The sequence below is a fragment of the Paramormyrops kingsleyae genome, chromosome 9 (genome assembly GCF_048594095.1).
Source record: "Paramormyrops kingsleyae isolate MSU_618 chromosome 9, PKINGS_0.4, whole genome shotgun sequence".
In the NCBI taxonomy this organism is placed as follows: Eukaryota; Metazoa; Chordata; class Actinopteri; order Osteoglossiformes; family Mormyridae; genus Paramormyrops; species Paramormyrops kingsleyae.
In genome coordinates this window covers 31,789,734-31,810,161 of record NC_132805.1, presented here as the reverse complement: position 1 = coordinate 31,810,161, position 20,428 = coordinate 31,789,734, and the positions used below count along the sequence as shown (strand labels likewise).

The 20,428-nt window shown below is 42.3% G+C and overlaps 2 protein-coding genes across 2 annotated transcripts; both read left to right on the top strand.

Moving 5' to 3' along the window:
* Window positions 1–98: 98 nt before the first annotated feature.
* Window positions 99–4,808, top strand: LOC111845590 (C-C chemokine receptor type 8-like). The gene is made up of 2 exons (XM_023815114.2): window positions 99–351; window positions 3,076–4,808. The coding sequence occupies exons 1-2, from the start codon at window positions 314–316 to the stop codon at window positions 4,118–4,120; spliced, it is 1,083 nt and encodes a 360-aa protein (XP_023670882.2). The 5' UTR covers window positions 99–313; the 3' UTR covers window positions 4,121–4,808.
* An 11,034-nt stretch (window positions 4,809–15,842) lies between these two features.
* LOC111845440 (C-C chemokine receptor type 8-like) lies at window positions 15,843–19,434 on the top strand. The gene is made up of 3 exons (XM_023814859.2): window positions 15,843–15,926; window positions 16,023–16,072; window positions 18,277–19,434. Exons 2-3 carry the CDS (start codon window positions 16,035–16,037, stop codon window positions 19,304–19,306), a joined length of 1,068 nt encoding a protein of 355 aa, XP_023670627.1. The 5' UTR covers window positions 15,843–15,926; window positions 16,023–16,034; the 3' UTR covers window positions 19,307–19,434.
* The last annotated feature ends 994 nt before the right edge of the window (window positions 19,435–20,428 follow it).

The window sequence follows — 20,428 nt, the reverse complement described above, 5'->3', positions numbered from 1 at the left end:
AACAGACATATGTATTGCAAAAAAGTGAGACAGCACATTCTTGCTTGTTACACTCCCCCTTTAATTTCACAAAAGGAAACCACCCCCACCACATATAAAAACATGATCATGTTCAATATAGCATGACTCTGCCTCAGTAATCCTTGCAGGCACTAGCTAGCTCTTACAAACTGTTATCTGTAGACTTGTGCAGCATACAGTACACTGAAGTACCAAGCTAAAATAAGAACATATCACCAAACGTGTGCTATATTTGTTTCATCAAAAGACAGTTGGCTTTGCCTTCCTGACATTTCCACAGGAAATTTAGACCATGGATGTCAACAACTTTACCACTGAGAGTATGAGAAGGTATGTTCAACTCTCTGTCATTTTTCATTGCATTTAAAAACATACATCATGCTACAAAGCTAATATTTTTTAATCCAATAATTCTTGAGAAGAGGAAAAAAACCAGTATTGAATTAGAAAAAAAAAGAATCTTTACAAAGCAACTAAATACACAGTTTGTAAAGTCAGATTTTAGCTATCATTTGGTGAAAACTCCCAATTTTAGAAATTACATGTGATTTTCATTTAATTTCATCATCAGGCCTGAAAATGTATTTTATTCTTAAGAATATTGTTAAAAGAAATCTTTTTTACTTTGGAACTAGACGTTCAAGTTCCTAAATTTATTTGTTGTATTTTTTTACACATTTATTTATACCTATTTATTGTATATTAACTTTTAAAATTATTTTACTTTAGTCCAAAAGGCTCCATTTTGGGTTTTTATGGATTGTCCACCTTTATATTTAAACCACTAAAAGACAAAAAAGTGCGTATATAAATAAAATATAAGTAAAAGTGGCACTGTAATATGGGAGAACATTCTTCATGAAAGGCGAGATACAGGGCATGGACAATAAAACTGAAACAACTGGTTTTTAGACCACAATAATTTTTCCGTATGGTGTAGGGCCTCCTCTTGCAGGCAATAGAGTATCATTTCACCTTGGGGATGATAGATTCAAGTCCTGCACAGTGGCCAGAGGGATTTGAGGCACTGTTCTTGCAGAACAGTGGTCAGGTCACTAGGTGATGCTGCTGGAGGAGATCGTTTCCTGACTCGCTCCTCCGAAACACCCCCAAAGTGGCTCAATAATACTCAGATCTAGTGACTGTGCAGGTCATGGGAGATGTTCAGCTTCACTTTCGTGTTCATCAAACCACTCTAGCACTAGTCTTGTTGTGTGTATTGGTGCATTATCATCCCGATACACGGCACCACCTTCAAGGCACGGTGTTTGAACCATCGGGTGAACATGGTCCTCCAGAATGGTTCAGTAGTCCTTGGCAGTGACGAGCCCATTTACAACAAGTAGCAGGCCTCAGGTGGAAATTTCAGGTCCAGAAAGTAAAAATCCAGACCAGGATTTTGTTTCAACCAACCAGTTGAGCATAAAGAGTCATAGTCACATAGTACTCAACTGGTTGGTTGAAACAAAATCCTGGTCTGGACTTAGCATATAACAATACATGTTTCACATTGTCCAAAGCCCAAGATTTGCACTACTGGTATCATTGAAACCGACGTTTGTCATTGGCTTGGCGTTGACCAAAGGGTTGGCTATAGCAGCCTGACCATGAATATTGACCCTGCAGAAGACCCGTTGAACAATTTTGGTGGAAACAGGGTGTCGAGGTGCGCATTTAGTTCTGCAGTGACTTGAGCAGCTGTGGTTTTATGTTTTTTGAATAGTCTGGGTTAGTACTTTCACATCCATTTCAGACAGCTTCCTCGAGTGTCCACATCTGCCCCGTGTTTTACTTTCATTGTCCAGCCCCTGTACGTGTTTTTTTTTAAAAAAATACAAGTAGTCTTACAGATTCATCCTCCAGAGCTGATGAGCAACCAAAACATTTGGACAGATTCCAACTTGAACATCAAATTTAGTGAAAATCATATATGAAACGAATCATCATAGAAGTCAGTCTTGTTGCGTCTTTTATAGGTAATATTCACACTTTGAACTTCCCATCAAAATAACAGGACATGCTTTCCAGCAAATATCAGTTTATTTAAGATCACATAAATGCGGTATTTAAACATTATATACGAAGGCCAGCAAAAAAGTGAGCTCATGAGATTCAGTTGATATATTCTGCCAAACACAGGAAAATTAATCATCCTTTTGCATTTCCGTTCCACTGGGTTGCAAGTTTAGATGCAAGATTGTGATTATGAATTTGGCATTGAGTCATATGCTCCTCCCTGACTTCAGCAGTTATGTATTTGTCATAGGCTGCTATTTATAAGGGTTCAGTCACAAAGTAAAATCAGTTTTTGTGTTTACTAGACATGATTCAAGTTACTGAATCTTAAAATGAACATGTACATGGTTGTTTATCATTATCATACAGAGGATGAACAAAATAAGGGAAATAGGACATAAAAAGTGACTGTACTTTTGAAGTAAACAGAATTACTATTTCAAACTTAGGTTGCAGAGACAATTGCTAATAGGCTGAATCCCAATCAGCAGTATGTGAAGTGAATATCTGATAGTGAAAGATTTCATAGCACTAGGTGTAAACTATGGTGCAAACACAGTGTCTTCACGATGTTCTCATATTTCACGATGATAATACCACTATGCATCCTGCTAACTAAATTCAAGAGTGGCTTCATGAAAAATTATAATAAAGTCAAATGGCTTCATGGCCAAATTAAATCATCAATTAACCTTCATGGGAAGTTCTGGAATGCAGAGTCTGAAGTAAATAACTACCTACCACCATCTCTGAAAACCTGGAGGGTATTCTTCGTGAAAATTGGTCCAATAGCCCACCACACACAGCTGAGGACGTCCATCATAGCACTCCTAGAAGGAATGAAGGCAAAAGAGTGGCCCTATTCCTTATTGGGTCCTTGATATTAAATCAAGAGGCATTTTTGTTATTTTGTGAAAGCATTGTTTTTAGGATACTGATCTGTTTATTCTTACTGTTTTAATTCGAATCACCTTTTGCTTGAATTTTATATTTTGGGTGGTATTGAATCCTTTAATTCTTTTGTATTATATTTAACAGTGACTACAATTCTACTCAGTTCAATTCCATCATTGAGTCCAATGGTGACGATACTGGACCATGCAAGTATCCGAGACACGGCGCTGTGTTCCTGCCTGTGTTTTATTCCCTGCTCTTCGTGTTCGGGGTGATCAGCAATGGCCTCGTCATGTGGGTCATGCTGATATGTGTGAAACTGCAGAGCATCACAGACATCTGCCTCCTGAACCTGGCTGTGGCAGATCTTCTGCTGCTCATCACCCTTCCCTTCCTGGCTCACTATGCAAGAGCAGACTGGGTCTTTGGGTCTGTCATGTGCAAAGTCGTCATGGGCAGCTACTACATCGGCTTCAACAGCAGCACCTTTTTCGTCGTGATCATGAGCATCGACCGGTACCTGGCTGTAGTTCATGCCGTGAATTTCCTCCAAACCAAAACACGCAGATATCGACTCATCATGATCGTCATAACCTGGATCGTGGCACTTTTGGCTTCATTTCCTGAATTAACACTCATTGATTTTTATCGACGACGTCACACAAGTTTGTGTGAAGTTGGTTATCACAGTGAACCATTCTGGAGAGCGTTTGGCCTGTTTAAGATGAATGTTACCAGCCTTCTGATTCCATTTTTCATCATGGTGTTCTGCTACTCGATGATCCTCAGGAGAATACTCCTCTGCAAGTCAACGAACAGGAAGACCATACGCCTCATGCTGCTGGTGGTTGTGGTGTTTTTCTGCTGCTGGACGCCCTACAATGTTGCATCATTCTTCCAAGCCCTAGAATTGCTCGATATCTACGCGTCATGTAAATCCAGCAAAGCCATTCGGTTGAGCCTGCAGGTGATGGCGGCTCTAGCCTACTCCCATACCTGCTTGAATCCCATCATTTACGTCTTTGTGGGAGAGAAGTTCAGGAGGCACCTGTTTAAACTCCTGAACAGGATGCCATGCATGAAGAATAAGTTCATGATTTCTACTTTCTCATCACAGCTGTCCCAGACAAGCAAAACTGAACGGTCCAGTATGACTATGAATTATTACAACCATGTCACTTCAGTTTAAATATCATATCCATGCAATATCATAGAAATATTTTTAGAAATGTTTGATCTTATAACCAATGTTCTATCTTCAGTGTTTTAAACCTAACCCCTGCTGGTTGTAGGTCCCAAGGATCACCTTGGTGTAAAGTTTTTGATCCTTCATGTTGTGAATGACACGTCTTATTGCACAAAGCTGTTGGTGATTTTAAGCTTTAGATCGGTATAAATTTTTATTTTAGATTTGTGAGTGGAGTGTGCCATCCATCCGTCTGCTGTTGGTATTTCCCTGCCGGGTTGGTCTGCCTCATTAGTTTATGGAACATTTGTAATAATTAATTTATTGCCCTGTGTGTTTTATCAAGTTGTATAATGCCTGGAACATTCAGGGATGCCCATTAATCAGTGTTTTACCCACAATGCCACTTTGTTTTTGGGATTTGCTGTGCCTCTATAGTTCTTCTATTTCAGTGTAGTGTAGGTCTGTGTTTTAATCTAAATGCAACAAGAGTATATCCTAATTTTGTGCTGAAGGGGTTTGGTGTAGTGTGGATTCCCTGTGTTTACCAGCTGTTTCCTGTTATAGTCATTAGTCCTATGTATTTAAGTCTGCGTTAGGTATGTTTTCCCCATTGACGTCTAATGTCCGTTTTGTGATGGTCCTTGGAGTTTTCCTAATAAATTCTGTCTCTGCCTCTTATTCAGAACAAGCCTGTGGTGAAATTTCATTCCCTGGATGCTGTTCCAGGGTGGCACAGTCAGCTTCATTAAAGTTATTTCTAAGAACATCCTTTCTCTTCCTGTGATGATGCCACATTTAATGTGCTATTTGCCTTTACTTCTACATCTATTTAGATAAAAGCTTTTGCCAAATAGAAGCAAATGTACATGCTGCTCAGTCTGAAATTAGATACTGATGTCGAAGACTATGCCCCAATGTAGCAACATCCCCCAGAAAGATAAAGAAACTGACCAGATGGAAGAAAATGGTCTCACAGTTCTTAGTTGTACCCTGTGGTATTTGGCCTGCCTGCCATAGTCCTTATTCTCAGCTTCTGTGCCAACTACAGGAACCTTCATGCCGCCAGACAGCAGGACCCGTTTTCTCTCTGTAGAATGGGCAATTTCATTGACCACATTGGCGAAGCGAAACAGTCATGTCCCTATTGCTGAATTTAGATGATACCCCTAACATGCTGTGTCAGAGTCGATGCCCGTCTGGCCCTCTCTCATGTGCCTTTCCCCGAATTGGCTGGCAGTTCCTGCTGCCCATCCCGCCTGATGTTGCCCTAGTGTGTTTTCCCTGCCCCCAAACAGTTGGAAGGGGGCTTCATCAAAGAAAATAACTTTGCACCAGTCTTCTGCTGTCCAGTCCTCAATAATAATAATAATAATAATTGATACTTTATTTATCCCCGTGGGGAAATTGTACTTGAGATGACTGCTGCAAATGTAGCAGGGAATGGGTTCACTCACAGTTCTGCCCCAAAACACTGCCATGAATAAAGAATGGTATCAAAACGTCCTCCGAGAACAACTTCTCCCAAAGATCAAGGCACTATTTGGTGGTGATATGTGTATTTTCCTGCATGATGAAGTACCATGTCATAAGGCAAAAGTGATCGTGAAGTGGTTCAGGGATCATAACATCGAAATTTTGGATACATGGCCAGGAAACTCCACCGGTCTTAATGCCATTGAGAAGCTGTGGTCAATCCTCAAAAAGTGGGTGGACAAGTAGAAGCCCACAAATTGTGATCAACTCCCTAATTCCACTAACAAGGCAAGAATGGATCGCAGTCAGTCAGGATTTGGCACAGAAGCTGATATTCAGCATGCCACAGTGAAGAGAATTGTAGAAGAAGGGTCTACACGGTAAATACTGACTCCTTGCATAATTTTGATGCAATTGCTAATAAACACCTTTGAAACGTATAAAATGTTTATAATTTTTCTCCAGTATACCATAGAATCATGTAAAAAATAATCTAAAAATGCTGAAATAGTAAAGTTGCGAAACACAAAATTTGTGTAGCTGCCAAAACTTTTGGGTATGATTGCATGTCCGGCAGAAGGGAGGGTTGTGGTTTGGAGTGACATCCAACATCTGTGAAAGTTGTCACAAGACAATAATAAATGTCATTCTGTTTCCTAACTAGGAAATAAAGATTAGGAACTCCACCTACACCAACACCCCTCGGTCGCCAAAACACCCAGATCCTCCAATTCGTCCAGCTTCTGCTGCAGTTTGATGAGCCTAACCTGTTCATACAAGAGGAGATGACCATTGCATTGAGGTGGGTCCAGTGGACCCCTGTTTACCTTGGCTTTAAAGGACCCAACAGTGCCATTACATCTGTCATCATATTGGTTGAGGAGGGAATGGAACTTGGCTCTCATATCTGTGGGATGCAAGTTATTTGCATACTGATGGAATGTCTAGGATCCATGGATGGGACAAAGCACAAACTAATGACGGGAAGGTCTACATTTTGGGGGCAGTGTGTGGCTCAGTGGGCTAAGCCTCTTTGCCAGTGATAAGACCTAGAGATAGACCTCGCGTGACCTGTCTTTTAGCAGAATGCACTGAGATGTCATTCTTCACCCAAAAAGATGTGGCAGTCAAAATTTCAACATCTCTTACTAGACCATCAAAGTCAAACATGTTGGCACCTCAACTGAAGACCAAACGGGTCTCTCTCAGAACCTTCAAAAGGGATGATCTGTGTGAAGCATGTGTGAAGATGCTTGTTGAAAGCGTATACATATGGTGACTGGTGCACTTGGACTAGGCAGGTTGTGCAAGGTTGCATGTGGTCAGATAGCTTGCAAGAGGGTGTGTCCTCAAGACGAGGGTGTAACTTTGGTTTGAACATTGGAGGGGGGTTGAGGTCTCCCCCTATGTAAGAGGAGACATGATTATTGGGGGGATTGTATTAGCTTGTTTTGATTATTGGGGGGTAACAACCCCTCCATCCCACCCAAAATTAACGCCCATGTTTCAGGGCAAGACTCTGGCTCACTAAGTGTGTCATAGGAATCATCATCAAGCACAGCAACAATTAGCAAAAAACCTGCCGTCATGCTGTAGAGGAATTTGCACTCATTGAAGTAACGTTCAGAGCCTGAGCGGCCAGCCTGTTTGCATAGGGAAAAATATTTGCATAGGAAACAAGACATGTAGCATCGGTCGGGTGGAGCCTTATTCAGAATCATAGATAGATAATATGTGTGGCTGCGAGCCGACTTGTGTGAAAGAGGAAGTGGGCGCACACAGAATTTTTGCACCATCAGCAGAATGTATCTCATCCAGGAAAGAGTCAAAGCTTAGCTCTACTCCATAACATTGTTTGTCGAGCATGGGTAACTGAGGGTGGATGAAATGCAACCGTGTGAGGACAATGACATTTTCGAGAGGGAGCGGGAAAGGTCCTCATCTTCCCCTGCTGTCTCACCATGGTGGGTTAAAACATGAGCTTTGAGAATACTGCCTTCCATAAAAGGCATAAGATGCTGGTACAAGTCCTCAGGTATTTCATCAGTTTCTAAGTGGAGGTTATTAAAACCAAAGAACCCAGCACTAGGTCCGGACAACTAGCCTTTTGTTGGGCTGTTAGCCCCTGAGCTGCAGGTAAATCTTCCCCATCACACACAAATCACTAGACTTGCTCTTCTTTATTCAGGGATAGCATGTAGATTAAGTCCCGCTTCCAGTTTTCCAACAAATTAATTGAATGCTATTGCTTATGTCCACGTTTACTGTTCTCCGTGTTATTAGTTTCCAAAGTCAGTCATGGACTATTTCATCACTGTCATTCTCACCTGCTGCAGTGGGTCAGACGACATTTCCCTACCACCACGCCAGAGGCTGGAATGACTCACGGTCACACTTCCTTGGATGTTAACCAGCCTTTCATAAAACAGACAGAGAGCTCTGGCTTGGGAGGAAGACAGAGACCAGGCAAGAGCCGGCAGAAGACCAGAGGCATCACCATGCACACAACATTACATTACCAACGCGATGAGGTATTTTCTGGTAATAAAAAGGCTACTCACATTGCACTTAGCTAATCTATAACGATGCAAAATTACTTGTGGTCAGTTCCCTAACTTCCCAGAAAGCTACAGGAAATTAAACAGCATAAACACGTCAGCAGGTGTCGCGTCGGCAGGCAGGCGAGATCAGCCGGAGATATGGGTTTTAATGGTCACGAAAGGACAGACAGGCATGAACATCCGGACAATACAATGACAGAACTGGGGAATACTGACTGAGACACGGACTAAATACTCAAGACTAGCCAGAAATGCTAGCATAAGCAGTGAGGGGACTTGGGGGAGGGAGGGTGCGGGGGCTGGGGAGGGAGGGTTGGGATCTGGGCTTGGGGGAGGGGGGGTCGGGGTAGCCAGGGGCGGGTGTGCTTGGTGGCTCTCGGGGCGTCCCCCTGGTCCCCCGGGTGGGGGTTCTTGGGGGGGGCGGGTCTCCCCGGGGCTGGCGGGGCCCCCACGGGGTGTGTGGGTGCTCCGGGCTCTATCCGTGCCTGCGTGGCCAGCCCCCGGGGGGGGCCGGCGCGCTGCCGCCTGTGGCCGTGGGGTTCCTGCCTCGTGCTCGCCGGTGGGGGGCGCCCGGTGCCTCCTTCCCTGCCTTCCATGGGTGGGCGCGCAGCCTTCCGGTGGCGGGGGGCCCGGATACCTGGCCGCTGTGGGGCAGCTGGGTCCATGACCCGTCGGGGCTCTCCCGGCCGTCTGGGGGCTCCGGGGCGGCGTTGTTATGGCCTCGCACACTCACTGGGAATCATTCCATGTTAACCTGCACACTCATACATACACTCACAACACACAGGCATACACGCGTGCACATATGCGTACGCACACACATACACGTATGCGTACACACACACATACACGTATGCGTACACACACACACATACACGTACATATGCACACGCACACACATACACACACTTTCATATCAACACACATACACTTAGAACGCACACACACACACGAGAGCCTAGGGCTCTCATCCCCTATTTTACCCCTGTTTCTCCTTGTATGGGTGTGTGTGTGAGAGTATGTGTGAAAGTTGGTGTGTGGCTTCCACTCCCTCCTCTTAGATGCAGATACGGGTACAACAATATTTAGACAGTGTTCCTGGTGGTCTGCTTGTGCATATATATGTATGCATATATATATGTGTATGTGTATGTGTGTGTGTATCAAGGTTATAATAGTTTTGGATTTTTCATTATAGTTTAGTTTTATTTAGTTTTGACCTTTTTCCCTCTAATTTAGTTAGTTTTAATTAGTTTTTAGAGCAGGTTTGCTAGTTTTAGTTAGTTTTAATTTTTTCTAAATGCTTAGTTTTAGTTTAGTTTAGTTTTTATTAGTTTTAGTATTAGTTTTCATATATATATATATATATGAAATATATATATTTTTTTTCCGCTGGTATTAACGTATTTAATTCCAGGAGCAGATACTGACACAAGCATATTCCCATGTCATAATAGTACCACTGGTTTCTTTGTGTGTATACTGTTTGTGTGTGTCCCTGGATCTTATCTTTCAGATACAGCAGCTGGTGTGATGATAGTGTCCATGCAGCAGTAAGATGTAGAAGCTGTGCTTTTATTACTCTTTCTTTTTTGTTCTACTGTTTATGTATTATTTCTCTTTCCCTGTCTCTCTCTCTCTGACCCCCCTCCTTATTTTATTTTTATTATGCATTTATTTATTTTTCTACTTCCTCTGTCTCTCACCCCTTTCTCACTTTCTCTATCTATTTTTTTCCCACTAACCCCCCCTGTCAGCTCCGGCTTTGTGGCGCAATGACATATAACCGATTAATAAAGAGTATACCTCAAGTAACAAGAGGAGCTTAAATCCGAAGCTCCACTTGGCAAAATAAAAGTGTTGGCACAATAAAGCACCCAGACTAACATCCTGCTTGCTAAACTGCTGGACACGACAAGGGGAAAAAAAAAAAAAAAAAAAAAAAAGACTAGCCAGAAATAACAGGACACAGGTGATCACAATCAGGAATTGACACGAGGTAACGAGGGGGCGTGGCACACACGAGGATCGTACGGAGCTGGGCATGACACCAGGCTTAACATAGCTTCATTTGGGGATTTTTTTAATGGATCCATTATTGTATGTAAAGGCATACAATAAGGCAAAAATGTGTTGAAATAAATATAATCTACTATTTCAGTTTGGAAATGTTGTGCACGAAAGTGAATACCAGCATTTGTTTTTTAATATACAGAGCAAAAGTCTTAGACAGTCAAAAGAAATGTTTAAAGCACTTTTGCTCAGAACAAAAAAACACACAATTTAGCATTAGATGATATGCGAATAATGAATAGCACAATAAAAACCAGTAAAGTTCCTGGTATCTTGTTGGGTGTCTAGATGAACACCACTTCAGCTCCCTAACCTCTCCTCAGGGGGACCCCAGCCATTGAATGTATTTATTAAATCTCACCATCAGATCACTTGATTAATTCATTTAATTCATTAAAAAAGAGAATGTGCTATTGATTAGCTATATGAGGTGTGCTGCTGGTCGAGTCGCAAGATACATGGGTGTACTGGATGGTTGCTACAAATACTGGGGTGACTTTAGCCGAAGTTTTGAAATGGCTAAGCTGACACATAATAGCATCATTGGGACATGAAGATCATTTAAACATCATTTTCTTTGGCTGCTTTTTTGCACAGTACTGCATTTATATAAACTCCTCGATAGAGCTGATGAGTGATTGACAGTAATGAAAAAATTGCAGACAGACAAAGAGTTCTAGCTTGGGAGAAGACAGAGACCAGGCAAGAGCCGGCAGAAGACCAGAGACATCACCATGCACACAACATAACATAAGCAACGCGATGAGGTTTTTTCTGGTAATAAAAAGGCTATCCACATTGCACTTAGCTAATCTATAACGACGCAAAATTACATGTGGTCAGTTCCCTAACTTCCCAGAAAGCTACAGGAAATTAAACAGCATAAACACGTCATCAGTCTTAACATGCTATAGTTTGCTCTGCCTCCTACCTTCAGTAATCCTTTGCTAACTAGATCTTACAAACTATTATCTGTAGACCTGTACAGCATACACTTAAGTACAGTAAGTACCATTTTAAAATAAGTACATATCACCAAAATTGTGCTATATTTATTTCTGGGAAATACATTAGATTTTTGCCTCCCTGACATATCTATGTATATTTCTACTGGGAATTTGGACCACAGATGTCAACAGGTTTACTAATGAGAGCATGAGACGGAATGTACAACTGTCTGTCACACATCATTACAATTGCTTTTAAAAAACAAAATTCATGCTACGAAGTTAATATCATACCAGTTAGCATAATCTGGACATGAATATCATTCAAACATCATATTCTTAGGCTGCTTTTTTGCACAGTACTGCATTTATATAAACTCCTTGATGGAGCTGATGAGTGATTGACAGTAATGAAAAAAATTTGGACAGATTCCAACCTGAATCTCATATTTACTAAAAATCGCGTAAGAAACAAAACATCATAGAAGTAAGACTTGTTGCGTCTTTAAAAGATACTATTCACACTTTGAACTTCCCATCACAATATCAGGACATACTTTCCAGCAAATATCAAGTTACTTCAAATTGCATAAATTAACATTTCATAAGAATACCTGCAAGAAACTGAAATTCAGTTGATATTCTACCATGTACACAGGAAAATGAATTGGCTTTTCATGTTTCCTATTTACTGGGTTGCATGTTTTGATGCATGAATTGTGCAACAGACGATGCACATGCTCCTCCTCTTTGAAGCCCATGACTTCAGCAGATATACAACATATTTGCCCACTGCCCCTTGCACAATCTCATGATAAGAGTTCCTTCAGTTTAAGCAGAATATCTTCAAATGCAGTGAGGCAAACAACCTTTGTTCTTTGTTTTGGGTGGAAATGTACAGTTGGCCCATGTGGATGCAATTAGAAAAACCTGTACATCTAGATGTTCTGCATCAACCAATGTGACCTTGGCCAACCACCAGTTTGTGTGATACCTAATGGTGAGGTAGTCTTCATCCTAAATGCTACTTGGAACTCTCAGTTCCTCCACGTCCTCTAATAGGCTCCTTTTTCATGGTCTTCATTAGAAGTGCCAGAGGAGTTTTATTTGTGGCCTCGGAAATGGTGGTGCAACTTCCATCAGTCTGCTGGGTGTAACTATTCAGATGATTGTTGGGCAAAAAACACCGACATATGAGTGGTTCACTGCAGAGTCAGACAGAAGCTGCCTGCAGTGAATACTGTTCCTCTGTGGTAATACTTGCTCCTGGATCACGATTTGAGTGGTTGCCTGTGAAATGTGCCATACATCAGAAACAGTGCTTCAGAAATGAAGTGCAGATGGACACCATGAAGACTGTGGGGCAGCTCCTCATAAAAGATCTCGCCATCCACTGTGTCGTTTCCTCTTAGTACATTGGTCTGTGTGTAAGTGTGTAACAGACTCGCAGGTTGTCTGCTGTCCTCTTTACTGTTGCCCCAATGCTGCCTGGGGAACCATGTGAAATGGGGCAGAAATTGCAGATCACTCTCTGAGAACTAAGACTTGTAGGAACAGCAGAGAGAAGAAGGAATTTGTTTCTGCCTTTGAACTGCTTGGGTCATCAGATCAAAAATGAGCAATGTTAATGTCTGGAAATTGTGCAAGAATATCAGGTTTATCTGGGCGTCCAATCTATTTCAGTAAGGGAAGAATACAGGAGGGCGGAGCTGGTCTTTAACAGTAATGGTGAAGCGTTATTTCTTTTTACAGTTCCCGTGTAGCACATGAGATGCTCTCTTTCTTCTTCTTTGTGTCACGTTGGATACGCTTGAGCACAGAGCGGGGAAGCAGGACAGAAGCGGTGGTCGGGTAACATGGGGATTTATTAGGGACACAAGAAGTGGCACTGGCAACATACAACGTTAGACTTCAATGACCGGACTGGGGAAACAAACTTATGCGGACTTAAATACATTGAACTAATGACAGCAACAAGAAACAGCTGGTAAACACAGGGATTCCACACGAGGTTAACTAGGGGGCGTGGCACACAGATGGAGCGGGCGATCGGGGCAGGACACTCTGTCTCCCCGCCTCCTTTCTGATACCCTGGCAGATATCCTGGCAAACTAACACACACTGAACATTTCCATTTTTTCTTAAACACATATATACAATATAAACAGGGTGCCCAATGAGGGAGTAAACAGGAGGCAGCTGAGTATGATCAACATTAGAGCAGGAACAAGAGGTGAGACAAAAGCTCTAGGCGTACCTAGTTAGGCAACGGCAAGGAGGGAACAAGTGGGTCAGGCACACAGGAAAGGCAGGACTTAACGCTAAATTGCTGTTTTAACCATTTAACCATTATCTTGAATTTCAATCTTTCAACACACATGATTGTCACCAGGGGTTAAATCAGAATCAGAGAGTAGGGTGAGCCCTGTCAGCTACATTGTGGCAGGTTGCAGAATAAGCTGCTCTGCACATTAGTTGATTGATTATCATATGTATTTATGACCACAATCTTAAGGATGCAGTATGTTTGTTTGTTGTTATCACTTTAAAGCATTACAAAATAAACTAAAAGAGATGTAACTGAAAAGTTATTATTTGAGGAGGGTGAGCTTACTCACATGTTGCGTGGTCAAATAATAGGTCCTCTTGAATTTCTTGAAGCATGTAAATGAACTTGAAAATACAAATGCATCAAAATGGCTTGTAGCGATGAGTAATATTATTGCTTATTTATTTGTAATATCCCCAAGAAAATACACTAAAATATCAGACTATTGACAAATTGCTTCTTATACATGCTTTACCTTTAGCAGAGTCTAACTAGTAAGTGAAATTTTGGCAGCAGTATGATAAGCAAAATAAGCCAAAATGCAGAAACACGGGACAGAAGTCAGTGTCATCTAGGAATATCTCATCCATTCTAGCAATGAATGTCTGGTCTGAGCAACAAATGGAAATTAACATTAAAACTGATGGAAAAAAACAGGATTTTTAGCACTAAATAGACCTTTTATTAAACCATATACTTTTGATCATTTACAAAATTTTGGGACATTAGAACAAAGGTTAACATTGAAGGAGGCGAGCTGCACTCTGTCAAGGTTCATAAGGAGGCGGAGCTGCACTCTGTCAAGGTTCATAAGGAGGCGGAGCTGGGCTCTGTCAAGGTTCATAAGGAGGCGGAGCTGGGCTCTGTCAAGGTTCATAAGGAGGCGGAGCTGGGCTCTGTCAAGGTTCATAAGGAGGCGGAGCTGGGCTCTGTCAAGGTTCATAAGGAGGCGGAGCTGCGCTCTGTCAAGGTTCATAAGGAGGCGGAGCTGGGCTCTGTCAAGGTTCATAAGGAGGCGGAGCTGGGCTCTGTCAAGGTTCATAAGGAGGCGGAGCTGGGCTCTGTCAAGGTTCATAAGGAGGCAGAGCTAGGCTCTGTCAAGGTTCATAAGGAGGCAGAGCTGGGCTCTGTCAAGGTTCATAAGGAGGCGGAGCTGCACTCTGTCAAGGTTCATAAGGAGGCGGAGCTGCTCTCTGTCAAGGTTCATAAGGAGGCGGAGCTGGGCTCTGTCAAGGTTCATAAGGAGGCGGAGCTGGGCTCTGTCAAGGTTCATAAGGAGGCGGAGCTGGGCTCTGTCAAGGTTCATAAGGAGGCGGAGCTGGGCTCTGTCAAGGTTCATAAGGAGGCGAGCTGGGCTCTGTCAAGGTTCATAAGGAGGCGGAGCTGGGCTCTGTCAAGGTTCATAAGGAGGCGGAGCTGGGCTCTGTCAAGGTTCATAAGGAGGCGGAGCTGCGCTCTGTCAAGGTTCATAAGGAGGCAGAGCTGCACTCTGTCAAGGTTCATAAGGAGGCAGAGCTGGGCTCTGTCAAGGTTCATAAGGAGGCGGAGCTGCGCTCTGTCAAGGTTCATAAGGAGGCAGAGCTGGGCTCTGTCAAGGTTCATAAGGAGGCGGAGCTGGGCTCTGTCAAGGTTCATAAGGAGGCGGAGCTGCGCTCTGTCAAGGTTCATAAGGAGGCGGAGCTGGGCTCTGTCAAGGTTCATAAGGAGGCGGAGCTGGGCTCTGTCAAGGTTCATAAGGAGGCGGAGCTGGGCTCTGTCAAGGTTCATAAGGAGGCGGAGCTGGGCTCTGTCAAGGTTCATAAGGAGGCGAGCTGGGCTCTGTCAAGGTTCATAAGGAGGCGGAGCTGGGCTCTGTCAAGGTTCATAAGGAGGCGAGCTGGGCTCTGTCAAGGTTCATAAGGAGGCGGAGCTGCACTCTGTCAAGGTTCATAAGGAGGCAGAGCTGGGCTCTGTCAAGGTTCATAAGGAGGCGGAGCTGGGCTCTGTCAAGGTTCATAAGGAGGCGAGCTGGGCTCTGTCAAGGTTCATAAGGAGGCGGAGCTGGGCTCTGTCAAGGTTCATAAGGAGGCGAGCTGGGCTCTGTCAAGGTTCATAAGGAGGCGGAGCTGGGCTCTGTCAAGGTTCATAAGGAGGCGAGCTGGGCTCTGTCAAGGTTCATAAGGAGGCGGAGCTGGGCTCTGTCAAGGTTCATAAGGAGGCGAGCTGGGCTCTGTCAAGGTTCATAAGGAGGCGGAGCTGCACTCTGTCAAGGTTCATAAGTCTTGCTTGTTACACTCCCGCCTTTAATTTCACATAAATAAAACCAACCCCACCACACACAAAAACGTGATCAGTTTCAACATAGCATGACTCGTACCTTCAGTTATCCTTCTTAGCTAGATCTGACAAACTATTATCTGTAGACCCGTACAGCATACACTGGAGTAAGTACCAAGCTAAAATAAGTACATATCACCAAACTTGTGCTATATTTGTTTCAATAAATGACAGTTGCCTTTGCCTTCTTGACATTTCCACAGGGAATTTAGACCATGGATATCAACAGCCTTACCAATGAGAGTATGAGAAGGTATGTACAATTGTCTGTCACTTTTCATTACAATTGCATTTAAAAACAAACATTATGCTACAAAGCTAAGTATTCTTGAAAAGAAGAACAAAACTAGTAGTGAATTAGAAACAAATAATCTTTACAAAGCAACCAAGTACATAGTTTTATAAAATCAGGTTTTATCTATCATTTGGTGAAACCTACCAGTTTTATAAATTACATGTGTCTCGTTTCATTGTCAATGTTATAAGGCCTGAAACATGTATATTATTCTTAAGAATGCTGTTCAAAACATGTCATGCCACAAAATCTTTATTACTTTAGAACTACATTTTCAAATTATGAAATGTATTACGTAACTTTTTAAAATCATTTCATTGTAGCTCAAAAGGCTTCATTTTGGGTTTTTATGGATTGTCCACTTTTGTATTTAAACCAGGTAAAGGCAAAAAAAGTGCTTATATAAATAAAATTCACTATTTAAATTTGTAAAAGCTGCACTGTAATGGGAGAACATTCTTCAAGAAAGGCGATATATATTGTTTTTTTGACCACAATAATTTATTTGTATGGCACAGGTCCTCCTTCTGTGGCCAATAGAACGTCATTTCATTTTGCGAACGACAGATACAAGTCCTGCACAGTGGCCAGAGAAATTCTGAACCAATTATGTTACCAATCAGGCACGAAGACAGATAGTAAAATGATGAGTTTGGAAACTCTACGGAGGGGGGACCACAAATTACAATTTCAAACTTAGGGTGCAGAGATGATCCTTAATAGCCTGAATCTTAATCGGCAGTATGGATCGGCAATAAAGAAAAGGTCTGACGGTAAGGTTTACATCATGCAGTTTACAGTTAAATATAAGCGCTACCTTAAACCCATAATGCCTCTTCATTCGGGCAGCCACCTGAAAGAAGGAAGTGCATTTCATAGCACTAGGTGCAAGCTATGGTGCAAGCAGCATTTCCTCATGATGTTATCATATTCCAGGAAGATAATACCACCATACGTACTGCAAACCAAATGGTTAGTCAAGAGTGGCTTCATGAAAGTGTAAGTAATGTGAAATGACTCCATGGCCAAATCTAATCGATACACCTTCATGGAAAGTCTAAGAGTACAGAGTCTGAAGGTACCCTCTGATTGGAAGCATGCTAATTAACACCCATAATCAAAAAAGGGGATAGAAGTAATCCAGCAAAATATAGGCCAATCAGTTTAACTTGCATAACTGAACAAGTAATGGAAGCTATAATCCAAGTGAAATAGCCAACATGGATTTAGGAAAGGTAGATCATGTGTGGTTTCCACTGAAATAAAGATAGCTGGTTATGAGAAAGACCTCGGTGTGTATGTTGATGCTTCCATGTCCCACTCTCGCCAGTGTGGGGAAGCAATAAAAAAGGCCAATAGGATGTTGGGTTACATCTCTAGGTGTGTGTAGATGATGCTACGATTATACAAGTCCTTGGTAAGACCCCACCTAGAATATTGTATGCAGGTTTGGTCACCATACCTTAAGAAGGACATTGCTGCCTTGGAAAAGGTGCAACATAGGGCTACAAGAATGATTCCTGGTCTTAGAGGAATGTCTTATGAGGAAAGGTTAGCTGAGCGGAATCTGTTTAGCCTTGAGCAAAGGAGACTAAGGGGGGACATGATCCAGGTCTATAAGATTCTAACAGGTTTGGATGCTGTTCAGCCAAATGGCTACTTCAATATTAATTTAAATACTAAATAATGCCCATAAGTGGAAATTAGCGGGAGAACATTTTAAAATGAATTTGAGGAAGCACTTCTTTACGCAGCGTGTAGTTAGAGTATGGAATAGTCTTCCTGCTAGTGCAGTGTAAACTAAAACCATGGGTTTTTTAAGTCAGAGGCAGATAAGATTTTAACAACGAGCTATTAGTTACGTTCTCCTCAAATGAGTTTGATGGGCCTCCTCTCATTTGTAAATTATGTTCTCATATCTACCTACTGCTGTTTCTCAAAACATGAAGGCTATACTTCTTGAAAATTGGTCCAATAGTCCACCACACACAGCTGTGGCCTTCTATGCCAGCTCTCCTAGAAGCAATGAACCAAAGTGCGGCCCTCTTCTGTATTGGGTCCTTGATATTAAATTGAGACATTTTTGTTATTTTATAAAACCATTGTGTTTTATATTTTGACTTGTACTGAATCGCTTAATTGTTATGTATTATATTTTACAGTGACTACAGTTCCACTCAGTACTATTCCACCACTGGAGACCCAGACGATTATACACCATGCAAGTATGATAGACACGGCGCTGTGTTCCTGCCTGTGTTTTATTCCCTGCTCTTCGTATTCGGGGTGATCAGCAATGGCCTCGTCATGTGGGTCATCCTGATGTCTGTGAAGCTGCTGAGCATCGTTGACATCTGCCTCCTGAACCTGGCCGTGGCAGATCTTCTGCTGCTCGTCACCCTTCCCTTCCTGGCTCACTATGCAAGAGCAGACTGGGTCTTTGGGTCTGTCATGTGCAAAGTCGTCATGGGCAGCTACTACATCGGCTTCAACAGCAGCATCTTCTTCGTCATGATCATGAGCATCGACCGGTACCTGTCTGTAGTTCATGCCGTGAATTTCCTCCAAACCAAAACACGCAGATATCGACTCATCATGATCATCATAACGTGGATCGTAGGATTTTTGGCTTCATTTCCTGAATTAACACTCATTGATTTTTATCGACGACGTCACACAAGTTTGTGTGAAGTTGGTTATAAGAGTGAGCCAACCCAAAGAGCGTTTGGCCTGTTTAAAATGAATGTTACCAGCCTTCTGATTCCATTTTTCATCATGGTGTTCTGCTACTTGATGATCCTCAGGAGAATACTCCTCTGCAAGTCAACGAACAGGAAGACCATACGCCTCATGCTGCTGGTGGTTCTGGTGTTTTTCTGCTGCTGGACCCCCTACAACATTGCATCATTCTTCCAAGCCCTAGAATTGCTCGAAATCTACACGTCATGTAAATCCAGCAAAGCCATTTGGTTGAGCCTGGAGGTGACGGCGGCTCTAGCCTACTCCCACACCTGCTTGAATCCCATCATTTACGTCTTTGTGGGGGAGAAGTTCAGGAGGCACCTGTTTAAACTCCTGAACAGGATGCCATGCATGAAGAATAAGTTCATGATTTCCACTGCCGCATCACAGCGGTCCCAGACAAATAGAACTGAACGGTTCACTATAAATAAAAATGTCACTTCTGTTTAAATATCATATCCATGCAACATTTTAGACATATATGTAGAATTATTTTCTTTTAACATATATTCTGTCTCCAGTATAAACCTGTTCCATTTTACTTGAATAGTAAGAAATCATTTTCTTTATAATGGAAAACAGATTTTACTTCTTTTATTCTCTCTCCAAACATTTTTTGAATGTCTGTGAAATTGCTCTTTAATAAATAAAATACTGATTTCTACTCATTTTGCAAACTCCGTGTCCAAATTGGTCCCTGTCTTGTCCTGTTCTGCCCATTGTTTCCCTGTTTGGCCACTGGGTGCTGCTGGTCATCCTGTTCTATCCCCTGTGTTCCCCAAGGTTTACCACAGCTATAACCATTTTGGTTTCCCTTCTTCTCCCTGGTCCACTGTGTGGCTGAATGGACTGAGCAAGCTAAGCATCCCATAACGTTGTGAGCTAGACTTTTAGTGTACTTGTGTTCCAGAACTGTGTTTTTGGTAAAGCCCTTGTTAACCATGTCCTTTGTATTTATATCAAAGTCAAATGTTTTTATTGTCAATCCTGCCATATGTGTAGGACACACGAAGGATTGCAATCATGTGACTCCCAGACCCCACGGTGCATTGACAAGCAAGACAGACACAAGTAGGGCTGTGCGATATCATATCGATATTATATTGCGCATGTGCAATAATCACTAGGGCATTTATTTATGCCCACAATTTAAGCAGTTTAGTGGTATGGCTAAAATATTAATGAGGCTTTGTATGACGTCCAAAAGTCATTATTAGTATAAATATGACATATCCTTATGTTTAATAAATGTGTCAGACTTTGAACTGCACAAAGTACCACCACACCGCCAACGTCTTTTACCTTGTTTATCCACAAAATCTCCTCTTTTAAAAGATGTCATGGCTGCTCTTCTTCACCGCGACTTCAGGTATAGCAAACCATAGTATAGCAGAACTGTATTATGTGGGGTGCTCCGCTAATCGAATTTAAGAAACATAAAGTTTATACTTTTGGGTATCACAAAATTGGGGTCTCCCACAATGCTGACCGCTTTACAGGCTGGGTGGGTGGGGTCTCCCACAATGCTGACCACTTTGCGGGCTGGGTGGGTGGGGTCTCCCACAATGCTGA

Excerpts from the sequence above, each read along its gene's own strand:
- LOC111845590 (XM_023815114.2), top strand. The coding sequence starts at position 314 with ATGGATGTCAACAACTTTACCACTGAGAGTATGAGAAG. Across the intron at positions 352-3,075 it reads ACCACTGAGAGTATGAGAAG|TGACTACAATTCTACTCAGT; the intron begins GTATGTTCAACT and ends TATATTTAACAG.
- LOC111845440 (XM_023814859.2), top strand. The coding sequence starts at position 16,035 with ATGGATATCAACAGCCTTACCAATGAGAGTATGAGAAG. Across the intron at positions 16,073-18,276 it reads ACCAATGAGAGTATGAGAAG|TGACTACAGTTCCACTCAGT; the intron begins GTATGTACAATT and ends TATATTTTACAG.